Genomic DNA, 25,277 nt, shown 5'->3' with positions numbered 1-25,277 from the left:
AAAAAAAAAAAAAGAATTGGCATTAAAAAATAAACTTGATAGTACTAAAAAAAAATCACAAATCCTGTACTTTTGTTGCTGAATCACATATACCTTTGTCATTCCTGTAATGGTTTCCTAAAGATTTCTACTGCTGGAAGGTCACACTGATCCACTGAAGTGCCTACTGGTTGAGGGCTTCTCTTAATAGCAAACTAAGATGAAATCTCAGGTCACTACTTCCCCTCTTGTCCGGCACCACTGCATGAGCAAATTATTTCCACCCACTCTGCAACAACATTTTGTCAGTTGTCATGCACGCCCCACCTTACTCTGTCACTCAGCTTTACTGTGCTCAGTGGGTAAGGCTTATGGCTTTTGTGAGGTCTGACCATTCCTCCAGTGCCTGTGGCCAGCAGACAGGGTCAAGAAAAGCAGAGTGACACTTGTACCATATCTACTTTTATTAATCCATTCTGGGAAAAGATGGGAGGAGTGCAGGAATTGTCCTCAGTCAAAGGTAGCATTAGTTAACTATGCTTGATTGATAGACCAAATCTGTTTAGGAGATTAGGTTTGTTACTCTAAAAAAAAAAAAAAAAAAAAAAATAGTATATGAAAAGTGTCTATTTGGGCTATGTTTCCTGGGAGAACATGAGCCACACATTGCCTACCAGGACATGCTTTGCTTAGACTTGTGTACAAATTAACATATTACATCTAAAACACATTTAAATACTCAAAAGCAGTTACAGTTGCAAGTAAATGCTCTGTCCCATTTTGCAGAAGTCTTCAGCTTTTAATTTCAATTTGCAATAAGAAACTTTGAACAGAAACTCTGTGTCCCAGCCAGCATTTGCTGAGACTGCACTATCAGCCTTCTGGGATAAATCTCGGTTCTGCTCCTAGCCATCAGCTGCCCAAGAGAACTAAAGACTTCTAGCCTTTTGAGGCCCAGATGATCTGCTGCAGTCCTTGGTGGATACTCATGGTTGCAAGGATGCTTCTGAATAAGAAGTGGTACTGTCAGTATCAGTTTGGCTGAGCAAAATTTAGCTTCTGCTCCCTTTGGAGCTCACCCAGTAGAAGGCGCCTAGCTGTTTCCCAAGAGGACACTATAGTGTTCTCTGTTAAGCCATCAACATGTCATTGCATTAGCAAGTTGTGGAGTTTCATTAAAAAAAACCCAAACAAACAACAAAACAAAATGAAACATCAAAAAACCCAAAACCCAAAAAAAACCAACCTAAAACCAACTTACCCTTAAATATTGTAAATTAAAGTTTCTTCACTTAAATCTGTCAAGACCTTCCAGCCAGTGAAGGCCTGATCCCTTGACACACCACTGTAACCAGCTATTTTCCAAGTAGCTACATGCCAGCATTCATGCCACGTAAAATCCAGGGTGGGGGTCAGGGAGGTCAGCTCACAACTGCCTCTATAGCAGCCCACTCTTCTGGGGCAGTGCCTCAAAAGAGAGACTTTAAATGCCACAGCAAATTCCACAGCCCCGTAGTAGCTCCTCCCAGGCTGTAAAACCAGCCTCAAAGGCTGCTGAAACTGCTCTTGTCCTCCAAGTAAACCCTTCTCACTGCCAGGGCTACAGAGGCAATTGTGTGTTTGGACAATCTGGCAGTCCCTGGTGGGGTTGTTTGCTCAGCCACAGAGCTGACTAATGCTGTACTCTGTGAGGCCTTACTTCCTTACGTATTTTAGAATACCTATGTCCAGCTCAATACCGCAATTTGGCCCAAGTGTCAAAATTCCCTTAAAACTCTCTGAACTTTCAGCACCGTTTTCCACCTGCCACCTGCCCGACCTACTAAGTCCTGTAGCTAGATTTCCCAGTGACTCAGGCACACTGCAGCAGTTGCACAGAACCTGCTCTCATCTTTGTACTGTTTCTCTCATGGAGGTTTCCAATGTTGCTATAATTCATTTCCAAAGACCTGTCACCTGTCCTAGCTGATGACAGAAATCCTCTAGCTTGATGGGAATTTTTGCTGCCAGATATAGGATCCCTTTGTTTTAGCATGAAAATCAGCTCCGTTTCTTCTGATAACAGCCTGCCAATCCTAACATATTCCTGTATTTTCACTTGAGGAGTTACAATTGCCTTATAGGGAAGCTTTATTTGGCCAATGCAGTCATCATCAGTAAGGAGAATACAAACTCCTGTTTTCTGAAAATACTTGCATCGCTCTCTTTTAGACAGCTCTGTTTCAAAATATGTCCTCATGGTGTTACAGTAATGCTTGTTTAGAGCATCTGTGATGTTTTCTCACTACTTCTTCTCTTGGCATGTTTGGCTGGCCAGCTCCTTCCCTGAGGCTGAGGTGTTCAGTCACCATCTCATACTGACCAGTATCTTTTATGTGGGTGGGTTTTGGGGCTTTTTTGGGTTGCCACTCTGCCTGTTGGATGAGCTCGACACTGAATTTTTATGTTTCTCATTCCATAAACAGTTTAGGACTTATATTTACTGTAAACATGTGCTTGGTTGCTCCATGTTAGCCTGAGAAAAGAGCATAGAAAAAAAGGAAAAATACAAGAAATACCAGATAAAGAAAGTTTTGAATTGTAGGTTCAAATGATAACAATAACCACCTCAAATAAAGCTTTCATAATTTCTTTTTTCAAAGAGGTGGGGGAAAGAAGTTTATATCAAACCAATACATTACTGTGCTTCTTTAAGATATGCAGAATCAAATTTCCTGTTTTCTTCCCCTCCAAGCAAAACTCTCAATGTGCAGAATGCTCTGGACCAGAAGGGCTCAACTGGTAATGATGGCTGCAGTTTGAACAAGCAGCTTGTGAAAAAAAGGACAAACCCCCGGGTTGCTTCTGGGACAGACAGTGAGTGCAGCTAGCGGGGTGTAGCAGTGAGGCTGTGCAGCAGGGACTCGATGCAGGATTGAATCACTCAGTACGTACTACTACCCTGGCTCCTATCAGTAAGTGAAAGTCAAAGAGAGCTGAGCCTTTCACTGACAGATCTCTGGTTTCCATTGCTACTGATTACTGAGAAACAAAATGGTTGGGATTATAAAAATAACTGTATATTCAGATGTGGAGAAAGTAGATTTAATTTTTACATTTCCATCCATAGGTAAGGGCTGTGATGTCTCTCCTGCAGGCAAGTCCAAGATCATTTTGCTTCACATTTCTTTTGTTTTATTTAGACACAACTCCATTGATCATTTAACAAAATAAAGCCAGACTCAGAGAATTTCCTATGTCTTGTTCCCTCTCTGAAAATATTAACCTTACACATATCTGCATGACCATATTTAAATCCATACACACAGATTATATTTGCACATACCTTGTCAGTGTAGCTCTTCCTCTCCCCTTAGCACCTGGATGCATGCATTGTTTGTGAAGGTCCTTGTTTCTGCCTCCTTCTTGATCTACTGGGAAAAAAATCCCTCCTCTTCAAGAATTACTGCAGTCACAGAAATGCAAGTTGTCTTCCAAGAACATGTCTAGGTTGCTATTCTCAATCTAATGAAAGCAAAAGCGGCTGACATACTGCTGGATCTGTGCAGTAAGGTGAGGCTCAGGTAAGAACAGATGAGAACCCCCAGAGCAAGGGTGGAGAAAGTTGGAAACTACTTTGAAGTTAAGGAAAGAAAAACCCTAAAACCCAGCTCAGAATTCCATTACACAAACACCACTGCTGATAGGGACTGAAGGCAGGAAAAAACAGGGAGCATCAACAACCACTACCGATGGCTAAAACTGGTACCAAACCTCTAGAGTTGTGAAGGTAAAAGATTGAAAGGACAGGGGGTTGGCAGCCTGTACGGACTTCAGCTGTGTCCATGAAACACACCCTCAGTGCTGACCTTGAGAAGCCTATAGCAATCATAGTAGAGTTTTGGCAAGCCAGGTGTGCTCAATGCCAGCCTGATGTGAACACCTAGGAAAGTGAGATCCTTTCAGGTAGTCTGTGTCCTTTCCTATGCAAACCATTCTTGCCTATTTTACAGCTACACAAAGGTTCCACACAGGAAATCTTTTTGAAATCTGTGTTCCCCCCACCCTGCCCCAAATTGAAACCATTTTTGATAGTCACTCTCCTTCCCATGCCTTCATCTGCAAGTGATAAAACCTGCCCGGATGTACTGTTGCATATGAGCTCTGCTTGTGCAAGACTCACAATGAGGAAAAAAATGGGTATATTGTGTCTCTTTGGTCCTACGATGAGCTGCCAGCAGTGCAGAAGCAGTTCTGGCGACTACAGGTCCCTGAGAGGTTTTGGTGGGCAAGCTATGAGACCCCATATGGTGTGAAAACCCACTTCTGTCTACAGTATCTAGAGGTATTGTGATATCTACACTCGCACCTGCTTTCTGGCTAGGTTGCACGGCCAGAACAGTGGACATGAGCTGGACTGATTTCAGAATCTAACAAAAAACTCTGCTCGTTGTTCCAAAACATTTAGCATAATAGGGAAAATTAATCCTACTTGTCTGAAGTAAGTGGAGTACAACGAGGAACTAAGGCTACTAAGCAAAACCAGAGATTTTCAATTACGTGTTATTTAGTGATATGCTCTCTGCTCAGCACCGTTCAGAGGTAGTGCACATATGCAGCATTACTAAGAAAATGTAAACAAGACAATTTGAACATTGCTTTGCAGAGTCAGGTCCATTTCCTGAAAAAACCCGTTGACATATAGGTGTGCACTTAACTGGCATGTCCAGTTACTGAGACTGAACTACGCACATTTGGATGGAGTTTCTTGCTGGTCCTTTTTTAATTGTCTTTTGAGATCCAGACCTAATCTCTATTTAGATTTATCTTTGGCCTCATGATCCAAGATTTCTGCAATCAACCAAGTTAAGTGTTTTTACTGATATCCACAGTACTGATATCCCCAGAGAGTGATGGTCTGCAAGAGCTTTCCATTCCTCTCTCCATGTGGTATTTCTGAAAATGAATTTGGTTTTGGATGCAGTGTACACAGAGCGCTGTTCAGCAGCCACTTCAGTACAGAATATATAAGATGATATAGAATGAATTGAGGTTTAGCCTCTTATTGAAGATAAACCTGAAGCTAATCTCTAACAGGTAGAAAAATGAGCAGAAATCAGAAACCTTTCGCAACTGACAACCGAAGACAGATCCCAAAATATTAATCTTTAATTGATGCATTGTTCATTCTTGCAGGGTTTTCTTTAAAGGAATTATCCTGGGAATGCCACTGATAGCATTAAACAATTCTTATTTGTGTTACATCTGGTTTAGCCCTTTATTTATTTATTTATATTTTACCTGAAAATGTATTTTCTTAGAGACCTTATAACAGCATTTCTGTATTATCAGTTCATTTTTTTCCCCTCCTCTTTCCTGGATATACTGGCCAGGAAAAGGAACTCCCAGTCTGTAACAGACAGTTTAATTCACATGTTTTACTTTGTCCACATAGGTATATGGATTGTGAACAAGACACTCCAAAAACTAGCTATCCAGATGGGGATATACTTACAAAAATCTTTTATGTCAGAGTCAGGATTTCACAACATAACATGCTAATGCAAAATCCAGTAGCACCTGAAAGATTAAGGTAGCTGCTGCTGTCACTTGCACATACTTGAAAAGATTTAAGAAGAAAAAAGAAAAAAAGAGTAAAAGTACATTCTCCGGAGAACAGCAAGTGTATTCCAAAATAAAAAAACTGTGGTTTTGATTTTTCTCTTTTTCTCCTCTTGTTTTTCTTTTCCTTTTTAAAAATTTATTTATTTTTATTATTATTATTTCTGTATTTCTGTGAGGCTTATGGTAATTCTTTTTGCTTTGTTTTTTTACAAGACTGTAGTTGCCATGTAACAAGTTATACACAAAGTGACTGCTCTCCCCTCCAGTGCAAGTTCATGGTCTTGTTTTCAGGCTATTGTACTGAACACTGTTCTTGTATACATATTCCCATAGTTTCATCAAAGATAGATACAATGTACAGTATCTGTCTCTTGGACAGTAATGCTTTAAACCAGAAAAATTTTATCTTAAAACAGAAGTGGAGAGGCTACAGTAGGTATAGCCACCTAACTATGAACTTTAGATCACAATTTCTAAACACTTACCTACTGTACATAAGCATTAAAAATAGTCTTAGACATAGGATTTTATTTATATGTGCACGTATGTCCACCTTATCCCATATTTATGTTTGGCAACTATTTGGGAATTCAAAGGTGCAGCCCTCAGTAATTGTATTATTTAAAAAAAAAAAAAAGAAACGAAGAATATCTACTCTATGAGAAAAGAAATTCTCAAATATCAATTTCCAATTTTAAATTTAATTTCAATAGGAAAATATTAAAAATGTGCACATCTAAATTTTTCCACGTTTTGTATATACATATGTGTGTGTACTTACACATAGAAATGCTCATGTACCACACATACTCACAAAATTTAAGTGGAAATATTTCAGTCCACTCTTTCCCCACACGTATGACATCATATCTTTAAAAATGTCAATAATAATATCATTAAAAATAATATTACATTTATTCCATCATTAACTTTTTATTCTTTCTTCATCCTTATTATGTCCACTGAGCATTAGCAGGCCAAATTCTCCGTGCACTTCCACAGATGTTATGCCAACGGAATGTTGCTGACATCACATCAAGGACATATGTTTACAGCAGCACAAGTGACAGGAGAATCAGGCCCAAATATCCCCAGGAAAATTAAAAACTGGCTGTGTCTGCTCATCTGGACCTGATGAAGATATACACATCACTGTCTAAAATCCCCTGAATGAAAAAACACATAGTTCACCACAGTTTTCAACCAGTAGCACAATGAAACAAGCTCCCCCCACCCCTTTAATAAATGTGAGAAAATACCCTAAAAAATATGGAGAAAGCGTAAACATTGTGTATATTACATTCCATATAATACATGACAGTTTAGCATTTGACCTAAGCCATTTCCCTGACTAGTCAGGGGAGACCTGAAAAATCACTGGTAAATTAAAAAAAGGATATTTTAGAAATAAAGCATGTCTTTCCAGTATAAATGACAACCCGTGTGTATTATATGGTATATACACACAGTACACACATGAAAACAAACTTATCTTTTCTAGTTTTGATTATCAGTCTCTAAGTGAAGAAAATTGTGTTGTACAAAGCAGCTAGACTTCACGTTTAACATTCAAATTAACTTGGGGAGCAAACAAGGGTTCGTGCATCTTTCAACTCTGAAGTCTGGCACTCATTCATCCATTTTAAAAAAGCCCTCTTCAACATTACAAGCAATTTATGGCAAGAATGCACTGTGATGCAAGACACATGACACTTGGCTTACCTTTCAAGGGGTTGGGGTTTTTTTAAATAAATCTATTATATAAAGAAATGTGTGTTTGCCAAAAGTCTGTTAAAATTACACCAAAACAATTTTAAAACCTGCTTATGGAGGGTAATTGAATTCAATTTCCTGTTTTTAAATGCTTAATTAACAGTTCAGAATATTGCCTGGTGTAGTTTTGATAAAGATGCGATATGAAGACCCATAAAAGAGTAAACATGAATTCAATTCAGTTTGCTATGACAACAAAACTTCAAGAAACAGCCTTCTTGTCTAGACAAGTTCAGTATATGAGCAATCCCTTGCAATAGCTCTATGCCCTTAGTGCAATCTGTAACAAAACAGTGCTCCCCATAAGTCATTATTCACAGAACCTGAATTTCATGTCACATTCTGAAAAAGCCTCCCGCAGAGCAGGTTAACAGTTAATTGAACATTCAAGGCCAGAAAACAAACAACTGGCCACTCCTTGTTGTCTGTGCAGGTCAAATTTAAAATTTTAAATTTACATTTAAAATTCTCAGGGGGTTTGGGGCTTTTTTTCCCCTAGGGGACTCACCTTCCATCATTGGTTGGCTTCAAAATATAGTTAAGTGGAAGATACTATCTCACTGTAATTACATGGAATTCACATGAAAAAGTAAACCTTACATTGTACAATATTGTAGAACACCAGAGTAGCTCCATAAAGAAATACTGGAAATACTGTATCTTCCAGTATATATATATCTATAAAAAATCAAAAAACAACCAACCAAACAACCAAAAAAACCCAAAAAAGAAGAACTTTATACAAGCTGTTACAGTAAATTTGTTTCAATTAAAGATGCAACTCTCTCTCATTCCTGGCAAGAATAAATTGGTACCGGCACTGCTTCTCCACAGTGCAACATATCCTGAGAAATTATTATGATCAACAAAATACAGGGCTGTCATCACTAAGTTCTTGCACAAAACACAGCAATTAAATATCTTAAATAAATTAAAGAGCAAAAAACCTCTATTGTATCTATCACAAAAAGGGGATGTGACCTGGGACACTGCTAATTCTTCCATCACTGATAATTAGAAAAGGATTGCATTCAATTATTATTAATATCTTTCAAGTTATTTGTGGCCAATAATGTGCAAGGAGGCAATTTGCAATTCAAGTTTTTTTGTTTCTTATTTTTTTCTTCAACTAGTTACAAGTTGAGTTCTAAATTTTACATTTAAATACAACTCAAATTTAAAACAATCCCTCTCAGAGGAGCATTTTCTAATTTTGTGCAACTTTGATGCAGAACCCAACACAGTCCTATGAAGAGAGACAGTGCATCTTTAAGCTGATTGGCACTGAAATCCCATTTTCTTTAACTGCATTCTATTAACTTGGCCAAGTTATCTCGTAATTCTGTTAGTTCAAATATTTTTCCATCAAGAATTTCTAAAAGTGTCTTCAAGTTATTGCGAAAAGCTTCTTGCTCATTCTGACTTTTCTCCAGACGTTGCTCTAGATCAGAGAGCTGGCCTTCCAGGTCTTTGTTTCGAATTTCTACTTCCTTCAGAAAAAATACATAACATGTTAATGTCTTGTCTACAAACAGAAAGCAGTCTAACCTCCTACTGGTACTTGTGCTACTTTTGTCAACTGCTTTTTAAAACAATTTATGACCCTTTGCAATTTCCGCTAAACCAAAACCAGAAAATGAAGTATATGTACTGCTACGTCCTTATCTTTTTCCGTAACTATCTGAAAGACAGAAACTTTTGGAGAGGGATAAAATTTAGTCAGCGAACAAATGATACACTTACTTCTATAATTCAGAAATGTACCACCTCAGAAAAACAGCTTCTCAGAGTTTTACCTAAATTCAAATATACCCTGATTTAGACCATGAATTGCTCAAGGACTTGGTCTCCATGAAATGTTCTCATGGAGAAACCCATCCGGAACACTGCTTAGGAGGAGTATCTTACAGGTCTTTGCACTTTGAAAATAAAGACAGAAGCATAACCTACCAAGACTGATGTCAAGGTGACATGGACTGTAACAAATGTAGACCAGAAAGTACAAGCTGCACATCTTGCCTCACTGCACAGTGTCCTGGAGCATACACCTGCGAGTGCCACAACAGCACAGTTGTGGCAGCAGGGACAGCAGGAGAGCCAACACTGCTCCATGGACAAGCCATTCCCATACAGTGAGTGGAAAGATGAGGGGGAAGCATGTTAGACAGCCAAGGGGATCTGACCCTGAGCAAGCTCAGCTCTCATTCACAAGTAGAAACCCCTGGCATCAGCCTATTGGGACTCCTTGTACTCCAGCTTGCATGCACCTGACAGGGGAGGGAGGTCACAGCTGCTCAGCCCGGTGCATACCAGATGCCCTCTCTTTGATCAAATTACTAATGCAGCAATCACATGGGTCAGGAATAGCATATTGTTCTTTGTTCCATTCATTGCACGCCTCATAAATTCATGATAAATTTTGTAATTTCAGTTACAAAAATCACAAAGGCAGCACAGGGACAGTGTATTTAGTACATCATACATCCTGTGTGGCCATTCTCTGGAAAAGTGCATAGTAAATTCATATTTATGTACGGTAACATGTTTTTCAACATCTCTTCCCATTACAGTGGCTTTTTGTCATAAAGCTTTAACAGCCTGCTCTCAGTTTTTACAACTAGTTTTACAAAACAATAGGGAGGGGGATTTGGCAGCAGTTACTGCTCCCAGCATGGGCGGCTCCTCTTCCAGCCCTCCAACTCTCCCACTGTATTTGCTGTGATTCTTCTGTCTCCTCAAAAGCTAAGAAATTTATATTGGAGAGATCTCAGCTAACCATAAGACATAACAACCTGACCTAATACAGAAAATGTATTTGTTCATTCCAGAGTAACAGGTATGAAACAGCAGCCCTGTGTCAAAGTCCATGGTCTGAGAAAGGTTTCCACTTGTGAGGGGTCTGATGGCACAGTTGATTGGGTGCTGCATCCCTGGCCAGAGGAGGGATGGGGTGACGTGGCCAGTGCTCAGTTTCAGCTCCCAGCCACTGCAGCAGGAGAGAGCTCTGGGACCCCATCAGTGGTGCAGATGAAGAAGACAGAACATCAGGACCATCACTGACTCATAACTGTGGCTGCTTGCGGAGCCAAGGGTTACATCCAAGCCAAACTGAATATGTCCCTTATTTCTTGTTTGTAAATGAGCAAGTTAAAAACTATGGAGTTTTGGGCACTGGTCTTGACAGCATAGGTGAGAGCAGGAATCACCCCTTGCTGCCAGGACCAAGAGAAGAATTAACCTGTTTAGCATTGAACAATATTGTTGCCAAAGCACTAAAAGAAGCTAACTGAAAAGAGTATTTGTAGAAATTATATAAATAAAATACATACATGCTTGTGTAGTGATTAGCTAACCCACTGCTGCTACAAATGAAGAAGCCAAGTGGTTATAACCAAGTCATAGCATACAAAGGCTTTCCTTCATTGGGCCTGCTACTGCCTTCTATGCTGAGTACTTACAAGTATTACCTGGTGTAGTAACTGCACACGTTCAAGACCCTCTGAGGCCAACTAATTGTAGCATAGGACAAAAGGGGAAATCCAAGGTACTCTCAGCTTTGCCAGAATGATGTAGTCCTTTCTTTAGTTCACAGAAAACTGACTGTTGCTTTTCTGTATCTATTCATGTGTCCTGCTTCTCCTGACACTGTTTCTCTTCTCACCAAATTTGTGTGCTCTGGGAAGTCTCCTTGCCACTGCTTTTACTCCAGAGGTAATTAATTTCTGTAAGCAGGCAAGCAGGAACAAATCCACGGATATATATAGGTCTTTATATTGTGATATCTGGGCCTGAATAGAACATCCTGTTGTCCTGTATCTAGCACTGAAAATCATCTTTCAGGTCCTCCTCAGACAGACTTAAACTGAAATACACCAGGAGCTCTTGCTTTTAAATTCTGGAAAATGCTCCTTCCCAAATTTATATTTGATCCTTAAGTGTATTTACCCTAGATCGGTATTAATGCTTTTTGCAATGTTATTGCATTTTAAGTTCATGTCCAGATTACATGTGGTTTCCTATTTCAAAACAGTCTACCTCAAAACTGTTACTTCTTAATTGGAAGAGGGGGAGAAGTATTCATGTAATGTAATCTATTCCCCCACGTGGGGCATTTCCCTTTATTTGCAGCTGATCTCATCTAACAATAAACTGGTTCTTTGATACATTCAGGCCCTTTGCAGAGTTATTTTACACTGTTTATCCAAGCTCTTTCATCATACAATAATTTCTCATATTGTTTTATCTTACAAAATAAATAAATTATTATTAATTGTATTTGTTGTTTGCACTGTAAGAATCTTTTGCAGAATTCAGTGCAAGGATTTGAATAGAATATTCAAACTATACACAACAGCTATATTTAGGAATTAGACATACTAATAAAGATATCCTGACCTACTGTGAGAGTCACACTCATCGTGACTCATTGATACAACTTTTCTACATTTCTAATGAAATTATTAAGTAACAAGGGCCCCGATACTTAACCTTTGCAGTAATAACATATTGTTCTTCACTGGAATTTGCCAGTGATTGATTTCTAATTAATTCGGTCATATGAGTGTGTCAGAAATGCAATATGCCTTAAAATAGTAATTTCTTTGCATAGCATTTTTCATACAGGCTTAGAGTCACATAATCCATTTGCAAAGACAAGAGGGAAAAATAAAGCACAAGAACAAAGAGTAAGAAAAACAGTATGAAACCTGGAGAGAATCACCCAGAAAATAAATGATGAGTCAAATAAGTGAACAGATGTGAGACAGTCTGGAGCTAGAGAAGAAAACACGATTTCACTGATGTCACAGATGTAGGGTGAAGTGGCTCAGAGAAAGCCAATACAATTAATGCAGGACAATTATAGCAAAGCACTGACTCAAGATCTTTTAGATGAGCAGCATCAGGTCAGTAATAAGGTTTAAGCTTAAGAAAGGCACCTTTTAACTCAGATCCTAAATGAGCTTTATATTTACTTGAATAGAACCATATAGGACTATTTCCAGAAACTAATCACTTACAATGCGACATATGGACATATATATACAATATATCCATTTGGTTACTAAAGATAGAGAATGGTTTAGGTTGGAAGGGACCTTAAAACTGATCTGGTTTCAACCCTCTGTCATGGGCAGGGACACCTTCCACTAGACCAGGTTGCTCAAAGTCACATCCAACCTGGCCTTGAACATTTCTAGGGACAGGGCATTCACAACTTCCCTGGGCAATCTGTTCCAGTGCTTCATCACCCTCACAGTAATGAATTTCTTCCTAACATCTAATCTAAACTTCTTCTCTCTTAGTTTGAATCCATCCCCCCTTTCCTGTTGCTATAGTTCCTGACAAAGAGTCCCTCTGTCTTCCCTGTAGGCCCTGTTCAGATACTGGAATATTGCTACGCAACCTTCTCTTCTCCAGAATGAACAGCCCAAAGTTTCTCAGCCTGTCTTCATAAGGGAGATGCAGCAGTCCTCTTATCAACTTCATTGCCCTCCTCTGGACTTGCTCCAACAGTTCCATGACTTTCTTATATTTGGGACGCCAGAGCTGGATGCAGTGCTCCAGGTAGGGTCTCACAAGAGCAGAGTAAAGGGGCAGAATCACCTCCCTTGACCTGCTGTCCACGCTGCTTTTGATGCAGCCCAGGATTTCACTGGCTTTATGGGCTGTGAGCTCATGTTGAGTTTTTTACCAGCTGTCACTCCTGAGTCCTTCTCTGCAAGGCTGCTCTCAATCACTTATAATAATATACCAAAAGAAAACTACTGACTTAATAATGTCAGATTTTAATAAAAACTTAGCATTTTCTAATCTTTCATCTCTTCCTAGTCTCTCATAATTCTGCTTGCTAAGGATAGCTAATTCCTGCCTCACAGTTATTGTTCATATGATCTTACAATGAAATTATTGCATATGCTACTGCTAGAACAATTTCTAACTCTCATTATAATGTCCCTTTTAAGTCTCTCATGCAAGTGCCTTTTCAGTTGAAAACTCCCATTTTTAGCAAGAAACAGTTTTTGAAACAGGCAAGCTCAGGTGTATTAAAAACAATTTTTAAAGATTGTTTGAAGTAATAACATACTTTTTACAAATAATTTTACTTAGGAAAAGGGAAAAATGAATAAACTTATTTTGATCTTATGTGGTTTATTGTGTAGATTGAAATTTGGTTCATGAAAGTTCCAATTCATGTAATGCATTTCAAAGAACACCTGCTTAATGATTTTTCAGATGTGGTTGATCTGATGGGGCTTGTTTTCAGCGTGACTTAAGCTGAGCCACAGAACAGTGAGGGTCCCCTTTTAGCACTTTGGGGTTGGACTTATTATTCCTGAGTTTTCAGTTCTTTCAAAACTCTGAAGTCTGAACCCAGTGTTTAATCCACATAAGTGTTGGGTCAGAGGCAGGTTTGACGAGGAAGGTGCCTATGGTTGGTTCGTGCAGCGACAGACAGACAGGAGCTCAGATGGAGCAAAGGAGGATAAACTGAGGGCACACTGATTTCAGTAGCCTCAGGTATCAGGTGATGCCTAGAGTAAAGAAACAACTCTCCAAAAGCAACAAAAGCACAGTGTTTCGAAGTTATTCCAAGAAAATGTTGAAGTGTGTTTTTTAAAGCCTGTACTACACAAGAACATTTCAGCCCTTACTTTCTCAGGGCATGCTTAAAAGCTGAATACAAACTCATTCCAGCCCAATGATACACAGACTGACAGTTTCAGTGGCACACTAAATCTGTGGGAAGACACTGCTGCGAAAATGAGACCAGAATTGCCCAGGACATGTATCAGTGAAGGATGACTGCTAACCTGGGAGTACTGTGTGGGCTTGTAAATGAAATTTGGGTCTGTTTCCTCACGTAAAAATAGCAACTTAAAGCAGGTAGAATTTTTGATACTAATTCTTAAGGATCATCCCAACCCAGCACTTTCAGTGCAGTCTACTTACATATTTATATGGCACCTCCAGTGAATACAGTGTAAGTTGCTGATGTGAACTGCTCTCTCGATAATAATTTTTTCCTTTTCTCTAAATTAAATGCTAATTTAAGAATTTCTCTAAATAATAATGCACTATAGCTCACCTGTAACTTCTGGGTCAGAGAATCCCTCTGTGCCTGGAGCTCTCTGGCATTTTCGATTTCTTGTTTCAATCCTTCTATTTCCTAGGGGAGAAGAAACAACCTTGCTAGCAACATATTAGCTGGCTTGGCCTCAGTGCTGATGATCTGGCTGCTGCTTCTTCTCCTGAGCAAGTCCTGAGCAATGATACCAAAACTGGCAGTTGGCTACTGCCCATCACAGCACATAAAGTTTAAGGCCTGCTCCCGATACTTCTGAATCACAGTCCCACAACTGAAGAAAACAAGCATTTTCTTTTATAAAAGTCAAGTTTTCTTTTTCCACACAAAAGATATGAAATAATTTCTTCCTGGAAAATTAAGGGTCCTTGTAATTAGAAAAACAAATTTTTACTTTAAATTATATTAGAATCCATCCTTCTCCATTTTTTCAAGAAAAAAATCCAATTTTCGAATGCGAATTTCTTATTATGTCAGGGCTGAGCTTTAAAAAATAATCTGCTTTGACCATTAATTTCCATTAAAAGAGAGTCTAAAAGAAATGGTATCTTTAATTTAGCAAGAAGAAAGTAATAAGGTATAAAAATAACAAATAAAGATGAAATAACGAACAGAAGAGAAACTGTTCTTAGCTTACTTTCAGGAGACAAGAATAGAAAGAGTTAATGAAACTAAAAGGTATCAAAACTATTAAGTACTCCTCTTCCAAAGGGCATATTCACCTCACAGAACTCCTTTTGGCAAGATTTCTTTTCAGTCAACAGCTTAGCATAATTCAAAAGTGAATGCGCAACAAAATGGGAAACATTACCAACCTGAGTCTAATCTATTCAGTGTTTTATGAGGGAGTTTGGAAAAGGCTTTGTTCCATTTTGAGTGGATATTCTGTAATGACGGTGTCTTTCCTGCATCCTCCTTGAAAACACCTAACAACCACTAAGGGAAGACTCTGCACTTCTCACTGTCCCTCCAAACATACACACCAGTGCCCACTGTGTCTGTCATGGAGTGCTCTTATACAAGGTAAATAATCCTTCATATGCAGCTGCTTCCACCTCCTTTTTCCCATCCTCTAGGACCTATGCCAGCACAGGTGTTACTCCAATTCCTTTTATTTTCTTGCTGCTGGTCCAGCCCAAGGCACATGGCACAAGAAATATCTAGTTTCAGGTTGGGGCCTTGCTAAATGTTTAAGGCAAGTGCTGATCTTACAGAATTCAGCTACATTAACAGAGCTTGAAAAACAGACTGGCTAGAGAAAAGCATTGATCTATTACTTGTTTGAAACTCTACTCTCCACTCTCAAGGAAAGCATGTTTGAAAGATTTTCCTTTCTTAGAGAATCTGGACTGCATTAGTGTGATGACTGTTCTGTGGAAACCACTTATGACTTACTTTTGCAAACAGAAATGATCGGTAAAAGCAGACAGGAAAACACGATACTTTTTTGGTTGTTATTTAGATACCCCAGGTCTATATTGTTCTGACATAATTATATAAATGAAAGAACATTAACGATTTCAAAGAAGCTGAAAAAAATGTACTCTGTATCATCAATAGGAGATAATTCAGTATTTAGCAGGCATACAAGCATAATAGCAAAAGGCTTTAGAAATGATGTAACAGTAAAACAAAAAAAAAGTTAGCAGATACCTCTTCTTTTTTCTTCAGTGTAGTCTCTAACTCCTGTATTGTCTGATTTAATTCTGTTTTATGTGTGTGGACTGCATTGGCTTGACTGCTCACACACTCTAGCTCAGTCACCTGTAAAAATAAGTAGAAGCAACACAAATAGAATTAATTTCAACATATTCAAGGTACTATTATTTATTTGCATCAATAGCTGCATTTGAAATACACCCTTAGTTCTGGGTGACTTATACTGATTAAAATGGTGAAGATGCTCTTACAAAGATAGCATAAAATTCCTTAATATATTGGTTTGTATAAAATGGTTGCTATGACTTCTTGGAAATAATAAATTTTATATGTTACAGGCCGAGAAGAACATTAATTAAAACTTACACTAATTATTGAAAATTTTAATGAAGATGCTGAATTACCATTTCAGAAACAGTAATGGCTTGGTGACTAAACACATATCTATCTGTCTAACTAACCTCTCCATCTGACACTTTTTAATGCTACACCACTTTCTAAGCCACAGCGCTCACACACTTCCTAGCAAGACAATTAACATTTCACAGCCTCACTTTCTGACTCAGCATCAACATTGTAATAGCAGATAATCAGCTACGGAGGTACAGCTGCCAGCTTTTAACTTTTGGATCCCACGGCTCAGTTACAAAGCCAACAGCTAATGTCATAATTTGGATTTATCCAGTTCCTCTGTATTAGCAGAGAGCAAGCACTCTCCATCTGCCCTTGGGTAAGTTAAGATACCTGGCACTGATATGCCCTTCCATTTTATTTTCTAATCAAAGGGATGTTAATATCCTGCCATTCACAAATAAACAGTTGTCAAAAAATAGCTTCCTCATCAAGGAAATAAAATCCATGCAGCTAGAGTTTAGCAGAAGAACTCTCATATGACATGTCTGCATGGATGTGTGCACTGAAACATTTTTCTTTAATAACAAACTGTTAAAATATTAAAAATATTATTTAAAGTCTCATAACTAATTATTTACCCTAGAAGTTATGAGCTTGTCAGTCTTATTATATAGTCTTCAATAGAGCTGCACCATGTGCCATCAAATCTGGCCCAGAAACTCCTTTAAACAAAGTGCTACCCAATACTGCAATGAAAACCTTTAAGTCTGCACTTAACTTTCTCAGAGAAGTAGCCCTTAGACTGCTTTGACAGAGGGCAGGCATTCTCCAAGACAATTTTATTTTTTAGGTAAAATAATATACTGGGGAATCAAGGCTGATGCCCTCCAGTACCAAAGTAATCTAGGTAGTGAAGCCATTTATGATGCCAGTAATTTCGAACTCTGAACTATTTGTAGGCTCAAAAAATAGATTACTGAATGAAGTCAAAGGCAACACAAGATGAAATGCAAGAAAACTAAAATCCCTATCAAACTCTCCTTTCTGAGTCACAGGGCACAAACCTCTGTAACAGCCATGCCAACTCTTCCTCTACTGGAAAGCAGTTGGTTAGACATTTTTGCACACAAATTTTATAAATGTAGAGAACTGAAATTATACCAAATTCTTGAGAGGTGTAAGGGGAATAAGGGAGTAGGAAACAGCTTGATAACATAACTCACCATTCCCCTACCCTAAAGTACTTCTTCATTTGTTGGCATTGTTCCAAAGGAAATATCAGTGCTCATGGCAAAAAGCAATAGCAGTTTCCTTAATTTTATATGCCACTGAGCATTAGAACTGAAGTCTTACATAATTTTCTCAATTTGCTTCAATAACACAAAAATATCTCTACTTAGATTCCTATAATACTGTTACAGTATTCACCACAACAATTACACAAAGAATTGGAACACACCGACGGGGACAAACCTATTTCTACAAACTGTCTGAACTAACATCTATATAGAGCAAGGATCAGAAAGGCACATAGTAATTTAGGCTGGAAGGGGACTCTGGTGGTCATCTGCTTGAGGCATCTTGCTCAAAACAGGGCCAATTTTGAGGTCACATTTGGTTCAGGATCTTGCCCAGTCAAGAACCCTTTACTATCCAGCAGAGATGCTACAATTCTGACACTGTGGGTTTATGAGGAGCTCCTTCCTAAGTTTTACTGGGACTGTCAAATTCATTGACCTCTTTCACCTTCACCCCTTCTGATGTTTAACTTCTTAAACATTTCCAAGCTTTTCTGCTGAGATGTTGAATGGTAACCTTCAAGAAGACAATCTCTCTTTTAAAGCTCAGTTGCTGTTGCACTCAGCAAGACCCATTGGCTCTAATGGGCCAAGTGTTAGAACAGTGAATGTTCACTTACATGCAGTGTAAGAACCTCAACTGGAAAGACAGAAGTAGGCCTAGTCTGCAAATGACCTCTGTCCTAGAACCCTGTGCCTTGGAAGCAAGTGTGCAGAGGTCTCTCATCCCATGACTAATGAAGAACTTGGACTCCCACTGTTCTCCACGGGGTTTCTTCTTGGCTACTACACACCAAGACCAATGTATGTGTTGGTGCAAGCTTGGAATTCAAGGAGGCAGTTGGATTGAACTGCGGTGAATGAAATGTTACTGCTCCAGGCTGCATCTATTATTGCTGGCTAAAAACACCTTCTGCAGCAACCCTGCCAGATGCACAGCTCTCGTGAATGCTCCTGAGAACACTCTGGTCCATACTAACTCAACACACTTACTGAAATTGCTTAAGCAAACACTATTGATTACTTTTAAGAAATTAGCAAGGAGTGCTCTCACAAACCTTCTTGCAAGCAGAGGCAATTGCTCCCAGAGGGACAATCAATTACAGCACTAAAAGGCTGTGATGTTTTACTGTAGTCCAGCTGTTCTCTGCGCAAACATACATCTCTTACTGCTTATGCAAGAAAAAAATGTTCAACTGTTTTGTTTACTATTCCTTGAAAAATCAGTAAGATGGGAAAAAGAGGACAAACTCAATTAAGAAACTGGGTTCCTTAATTAGTCTTATTTAAAAGCCCATTCCTATAGAGATCTGAAAAGATGTCAAGTTATCCTCACCATGTTATCTTGTACTTATAAATGTATGTATAAAAAAGAAAGGCACATTGTGACCCTTTCAAAAAGATTTGTAGAGTAAGAAGGGCTGGAAAATGATGTGATATAAAGAATATGCTACTGAAAACACAAGTTACAAAAGATAAAGCTCTAGGCAAAAATCTGGATAGCATTTACTTACTCTGTCTCCTTGTTCCAAATGGAATTTAATTTCCTCATGACTAGTGGTCCAAAAATCATTACAAGTAACCATTTATGCATTATGCACAGAAGGGGGTATAAGAGTAAGTTAAAATGATTTAGTCTGACCCTCCCACATGTTGTTTTCATTGACACCTCCTCATTCAGTGTTTCATGTTTAAGAGCAAGGCTCAATCAATCATTCAAACCCTTGCACAGCAGTATCGAGCAATGTACCTGTGATTATGTCTTGTTTTCAGTACAGAATTCAGACTGAAAGAACAGTCTTTGAACAATAACTGACTAACAAGATTCTTTTATTGTGCTATCATAAGACTGTATTGACTTGCATATCTAAGAAAGGTAATACTGTGGCTTTGCATTTGATACCAAAAAAGAAAAAAGGGTACTGTTCTTAGTCTCTGTTTCTTTGTTTTGTATTTATCATCCACGTAAAGACTGCATGTATGGAAAAAATTCTGTAAGGGCTTTTTAGTGACTATTTAGTGTGCAAAATTCTCTAGTACAAGGGATGGCATTATACTTAACTGCGTATTTCAGTGAGAAATACATCAACTGAACTAGGACAGCAAGGCAACCTTCCTAGTAAAGGCCATTCTAGAGTTTTCTGGAAACTTTAATCTAGGGTCAACATCCTATACATGCAGGAGGATTCCAGGTAGAGGTTTTCATTGCAGCAGAGAGCTAGTACACACTGGGCTGCTGGGAGGACTGGAGGAATGAGGCTTTGGGTCACAGAACACAACAAGGAGTAACAGCTTTGATGTGAGCTTAAGACAGTGACTGCCCAAAGCTTCAGAAGACTAAAAAATCTCTCAAAACAAACCCAAACACAGAAAACCTAATAACCAACCTAAACCTGGCACAACTTGAGGTTATTTTCTCTTGTCCTATTGCTTGTTACTTGGGACAAGAGACCGATCCACACCTGGCATCAACCTCATCTGTGATAGGTTGTCATAGTTCCAATTTTAGTACGGAATTTTTCTTTCCCTTCCCCCTGCCATGTGTGCCCTGTGTATAGGCCATTAGGCTATCAGGTGAACAAAAGAATGGCCGAGAGATCAGTCTCCTAGGAAACAGGCAGATGAAGGATCTAAAGGCTACTTTTTTCTCTTGTCTCTGGGGGCAACGGGGGAGGAGGAATTCTGGTGGGTTGGGGGTGTGGCTGGCACGTAGGTTGGGAGGAGAGGCTGGTGTGCCGGTGGGCTCGGGACCTGCTGCGAGCTGCAGACACTGCCTGGTTTTTTTTTTCCTGTCAGAGGGGAGTTTGCTGCTGCTCTCTGCTGAGCTGTTGCTGGCTGCAGGCCCTGCTTAAAGCGAACTCTAACCAGCTGAAGATCATGAGTTTTCTTCCATTGGGAGAAATTTCTGTTTGATTGTTGTTTTTTCCCTTCCTTTCCCTTCCCCCTCCCCCCCCCACTCCCTCTCTCCTGTCCCAGTGTGGGAAGGGAAGGGGAACCAAGGGGTATTTTTGTTGTTGTTTTTTTTACTGGACATTACAAGTTCTGCACCTCCAGTGATTCAACAGCGCCACCTGGTGGCTACTATAGGACACTACAAGTTTTGCATCTCTAGTGACCCAACAACGCCTCCTATTGACTGTGGTTGGAATTGCACCAAGGGGCGCAAAAATTGAACTGTTTACTCTTCCTTTTGCTGGTTTATCAGTTTGTTCTTGAAGGGGATTATTGGTGGATATAGGAGTATTGCTTGGTTGTTTTACTTGGGGTTTTTTCTGTGTTTCTGTTAATACACACATACCTTTTAATAAAGGGCTGTTATTTTCCCTTTTCCATAATTTGTTTTCCTTCAATCGGAGCCTCTTAATTTTGGATTTATAATTGCTTAGAAAGAGAAGTTTGGGTCTTTTCTCCTAACTCATCCTCAGCAAAAGACCCTTGTCTCATCTAAACTGGGACATAGGTATAGAGTGCAATAAGGTTCCCCCTCCAGGGTAAACAACTCCAGCTCCCTCAGCCATTCCTCACAGGACTTGTGCACCAGACCTTTCCCCAGCTCCACTGCCCTTCTCTGGACATCCTCCAGCACCAAAATGTCCTTGTCTTGAGGGTCCTAAAACTGAACACAGGATTTGAGATGTTGCCTCACCAGTACCAAGGACATGGGGGCAATCACTTCCCTGGTCCTCCTGACCACACTATTGCTGATACAAGCCAGGATGCTCTTGGCCTTCTTGGCCACCTCGGCACACTGCTGGCTCTTGTTCAGCCACTGTCAAACAGCACTACCAGGTCCTTTTTGGCTGGGCAGCGACTCCTCCCCCAGCCTTTAGTGCTGCCTGGGGTTGTTGCGACCCAAGGGCAGAACCCGATCTTTCGCCTTGTTGAAACTCATAAGTACGTTGGCCTCGGTCCATGGATCCAGCCTATACAGATCCCTCTGCAGAGCCTTCTTGCCCTCCAGTTAATTAACACTCCCACCTAGCTTGGTGTCATCTGCAAAGTGACTGAGGGTGCACTCAATCTCCACATCCAGATCCCTGATGAAGATATTGAACAGGACTGGCTCCAATGTTGAGCCCTGCAGAACAGCACTGGGGGACTGGCCACCACCTGGATGTAACTCCATTCACCACCACTCTCTGGGCCTGTCCATCCAGGCGATTTTTTACCCATATGAGCAACATATATTCATTGTAGCTGTAGCCTATCTTATATACCTGACACTATTAACTTGTTATTTCTATAAGGTATTTTTCTCCCTTCTATTTACTATAGAATGCAATACCAAGGTTTACTAGCCCAAGCTCCAGTGCAGAACTTGCTTACATAGAAGACTGAATTGAAGTATTAATTATGTAATTTTAGCTGATTGAGTTACATCCCTAAATGGATCATAACTATGACTGTGACAGTATCATTCCATCAATAATTCAAGATGAATGTCCCACAAAATAAAGAGGCCTTTGCTTTGCATGCAAATAGAGGAGAAGAGAAACAATATTTCATGGGTCATCAAAACTATGACTAACTGCATAAAGTTTCACATAATTTATACAGAGGAAGCTTTTCTGTGCTTAATGATGGACAGTAGTAAGAAGCACAGCAGCATGCAACAAGCTGATCATAAAAATAATTCCAGTATAGCTTTCAAGAATAAAAAAAAACCTGGAAGGATTTTTGGTGTTAAGAAATGGTAAAATGGAGAAAACAAGGGAAATTGCTTTTCAAGGTTGATGCTGAAGAACAAAAAGCACACGATGGTGTTATACATATGTATCACTTTTGACAGCAAATGAAGTACTGTTGTTTTCCAAGATTTACACATAGATAAAATGATAACCTGGGGGCAGGGGAGAGTATTGTGCATTACCAACAATATATTACTTTTTTCAACAGAGAAAACAATTAGAAAATTTTGCTGAAAAGGACATATTTTTCTCTGTGGGCAAGGATGCCTCAAGCCTGGAAATACCAAATTATTTTCCATACTGATTAATTTCTACAGAGAAGAAAGTGGAATATTCCATCATCTGCTTAATTTTTGTAAAGAAAATAATGAAAGTGCAGTAAGAATATTTGAAAATATAAGAAGTTTACCAAAATTGATGCTTTGAGCTTCATCCATGCATTATTATTTGCAACCAATAATGGTAATACTAAACTCAGAGGGCATGCCTTTCCCTGTAATCTAATTAGCAAATACTTTTCCAGCTATCTGGCCAGTTCATGAAACACATGCAATAGCAAACACCGTACAGATATGTCATCCTTCAGTCCCGAGGATTCTCAGTAATTTTCTCATTCTCTTGCAGAGTTTTAGAAGTTTAGGATGTACTTCATTCTACAAAGCTTTAACTATGTAAAAATCCTGTGGCATGCCTCCACAATGCATACTTCTTTTCACTTGCAGATAAATGTATCTCAATACTTTTCTTAGGATTTTTAGAAACAAGAAGATGGGGACAAGAGACCCCTTCTGTGAAAACTTATTTTTTTACTACCTAGAGTCAGAGTAGTTTGGTTGGTGGTTTGTTGGGGTTTTTTTCCCAATTATTACCTTGTATGTGGCACATTCAGTGAAAGTGAATTCTCAGGAAAAAAAGCCAACAAAATCTTGGGTCCTGAATACAAATCTGCTCTAAAAACTAATTAAGGCAAACTGAAAAAGGCAGAAAAAATCAGTTTCTTGCAGTTCCAAATGCAAGGACTGCATCCCTAAATACCTGGACTTAGTCATCTGTTTTTTGTGCACTAAACAATCAGTCCATCTGCATATATATTTCTTTCAATTAAATGCATAGATAAATACTAACAAAGTTATAATCCCACTGTTTTGATTAAATTGTCAACCTATATCCATATGTACCCTGCAAAATGCTCATCTATTTTCATTGTAAAGAAATAGTACCAAGCTGCTATCTAGCCTCATGCTAATTACAGTATCTTAAGAAGAAAGTTATAACTGTTAAGCTTTTTTTCTTTAATCAATCAAACCTAATTTATAACCTAAGTTTGGATTGTTCAATGGGGGTATAAGGGACATGGTCTTAAAGAAAGGATGACAAGAGATGGGCATCACATAAAAAAAGTGTAAGGGCAATAATTTTTTGGATCAAAACTCCATTCATGAATTTTTTTGTTACCACACATTCTGTCACCTTCCTTCACTCTTAGATGCTATTCTTCCTTGGCCACATAAAACCCAACAGTTATTCACAGTAGTTCTACAGTGCTGCTTTTAAGACTTCTCAGCAAGTATGAAGTCCACAATATGGGTTCCAATTCAGCAGGCAACTTCATCACAGTTGCATGTTCAAAATTTAGTTTTAGTTATTGTTATTAATGCAGCTGGTGGAAACATGGAGGTGACTTCTAAAGGGTCTGCAAAGATTTTCTACAGATAATCTGAGCAGATGGCTCATACAGCATTCCATACTTCTAGTGGACATTCATAACTGTTTTTAAAGATTGTTGATTTCTTTAAGTAGCACAAAGATTGTCCAGTAAAATGACCACGTTTTTTTTTTTGCATTGTGCTTATGCATTTTTTTAATATTCATTTTAAAATTTCTTGTAACAGCAGTGAAATCATGGTCCATTATGTGTCATGTGGTTTAAATAACTACATAAGATATCCTCATACTTATTTCATTCACTGAATGAAAGAACCAGAACAAATTGGCTAATATTATCTTACTTTCTAAGAAATTCTGGTAAAATAAAAAGCTAGAATTCAAGGCATTACCTCCCCGTTCTTTCATGAATATCCAGGAGCTTGATCACTTGCTTTCATCTCTTTTTATGTTAGATTTCTTTTCTGCCGATAGATGATCTTCAAGGAGTGCAGCTATTATTATTATGCACTGGTGTTATTACTTTGTGCTATTGTCCAGTGGCATAGGATGACTTACTTTAGCAGTTAGAGTGTATGAAAAAATTAATCATTTTCATTTTTAACATGACAAAGACAGAACTTTGGGTTGCTTTCCATAATTTATATCACCATTGAATCCTTTTGTCTCTGTGGCAGCAGGACTAATGTTAGTGCTATCTGTCTGAAGTAGCTTACTTCAGGGTTTTTCTTTCTGTTACTGAGCTGTTCTATGAATCCCTTTTGATGTCAAAAAACTATGCAAGGTGTGAAGGAGTGCTCCCCAACCCCGTTTAAGGGAAATTTTTGTTGTTTCTGAGCAGATTAGAGAAGGCTGAGAGCTCCGAGTTAAGCTCTTGACTGGGCATCCTATCTTCCCTGAATTATCTCTTTGTATTGGAGAAGGAAAAATCCAGGCACTGATTTAGCAAGCTTCTCAAAAATATAATGTCTGACAAAATATCAAAGTACAGTGTTTCTGAATTAAGCTCACAGTTTATCAGGAGAAAGCACAAAACTTTAATTTATTGAGAACGTTTCGCTCAGCCACACTGAATCTGTATTCTGTTTCATCTCAGCTCAAGCCATTATTAAGGCAGAGAAGAAATGGAAGAAGGAAGATAAAGGCCTCAGAGAAACCAAATAAATGTAAGTT

The 25,277-nt window shown here is 38.8% G+C and overlaps 1 protein-coding gene across 2 annotated transcripts in view; it reads right to left on the bottom strand.

The window, feature by feature from the left end:
• Positions 1-569: 569 nt before the first annotated feature.
• Positions 570-25,277, bottom strand: part of HOMER1 (homer scaffold protein 1) — a 94,322-nt gene continuing 69,614 nt past the window's right edge. For both annotated transcript variants that reach the window (XM_050329490.1, XM_050329489.1), the window contains 3 exons: positions 16,094-16,204; positions 14,444-14,524; positions 570-8,846 (listed from right to left, as the gene is read on the bottom strand). In XM_050329490.1, coding sequence (XP_050185447.1) covers positions 8,658-8,846; positions 14,444-14,524; positions 16,094-16,204 — 381 coding nt within the window. In that variant the 3' untranslated portion in view covers positions 570-8,657. The remainder of the gene's footprint in view (positions 8,847-14,443; positions 14,525-16,093; positions 16,205-25,277) is intronic.

This window comes from Myiozetetes cayanensis, unplaced genomic scaffold (assembly GCF_022539395.1).
Source record: "Myiozetetes cayanensis isolate MyiCay16 unplaced genomic scaffold, myiCay2020 scf4, whole genome shotgun sequence".
In the NCBI taxonomy this organism is placed as follows: Eukaryota; Metazoa; Chordata; class Aves; order Passeriformes; family Tyrannidae; genus Myiozetetes; species Myiozetetes cayanensis.
This window is presented reverse-complemented; position numbering and strand designations above follow the sequence as displayed.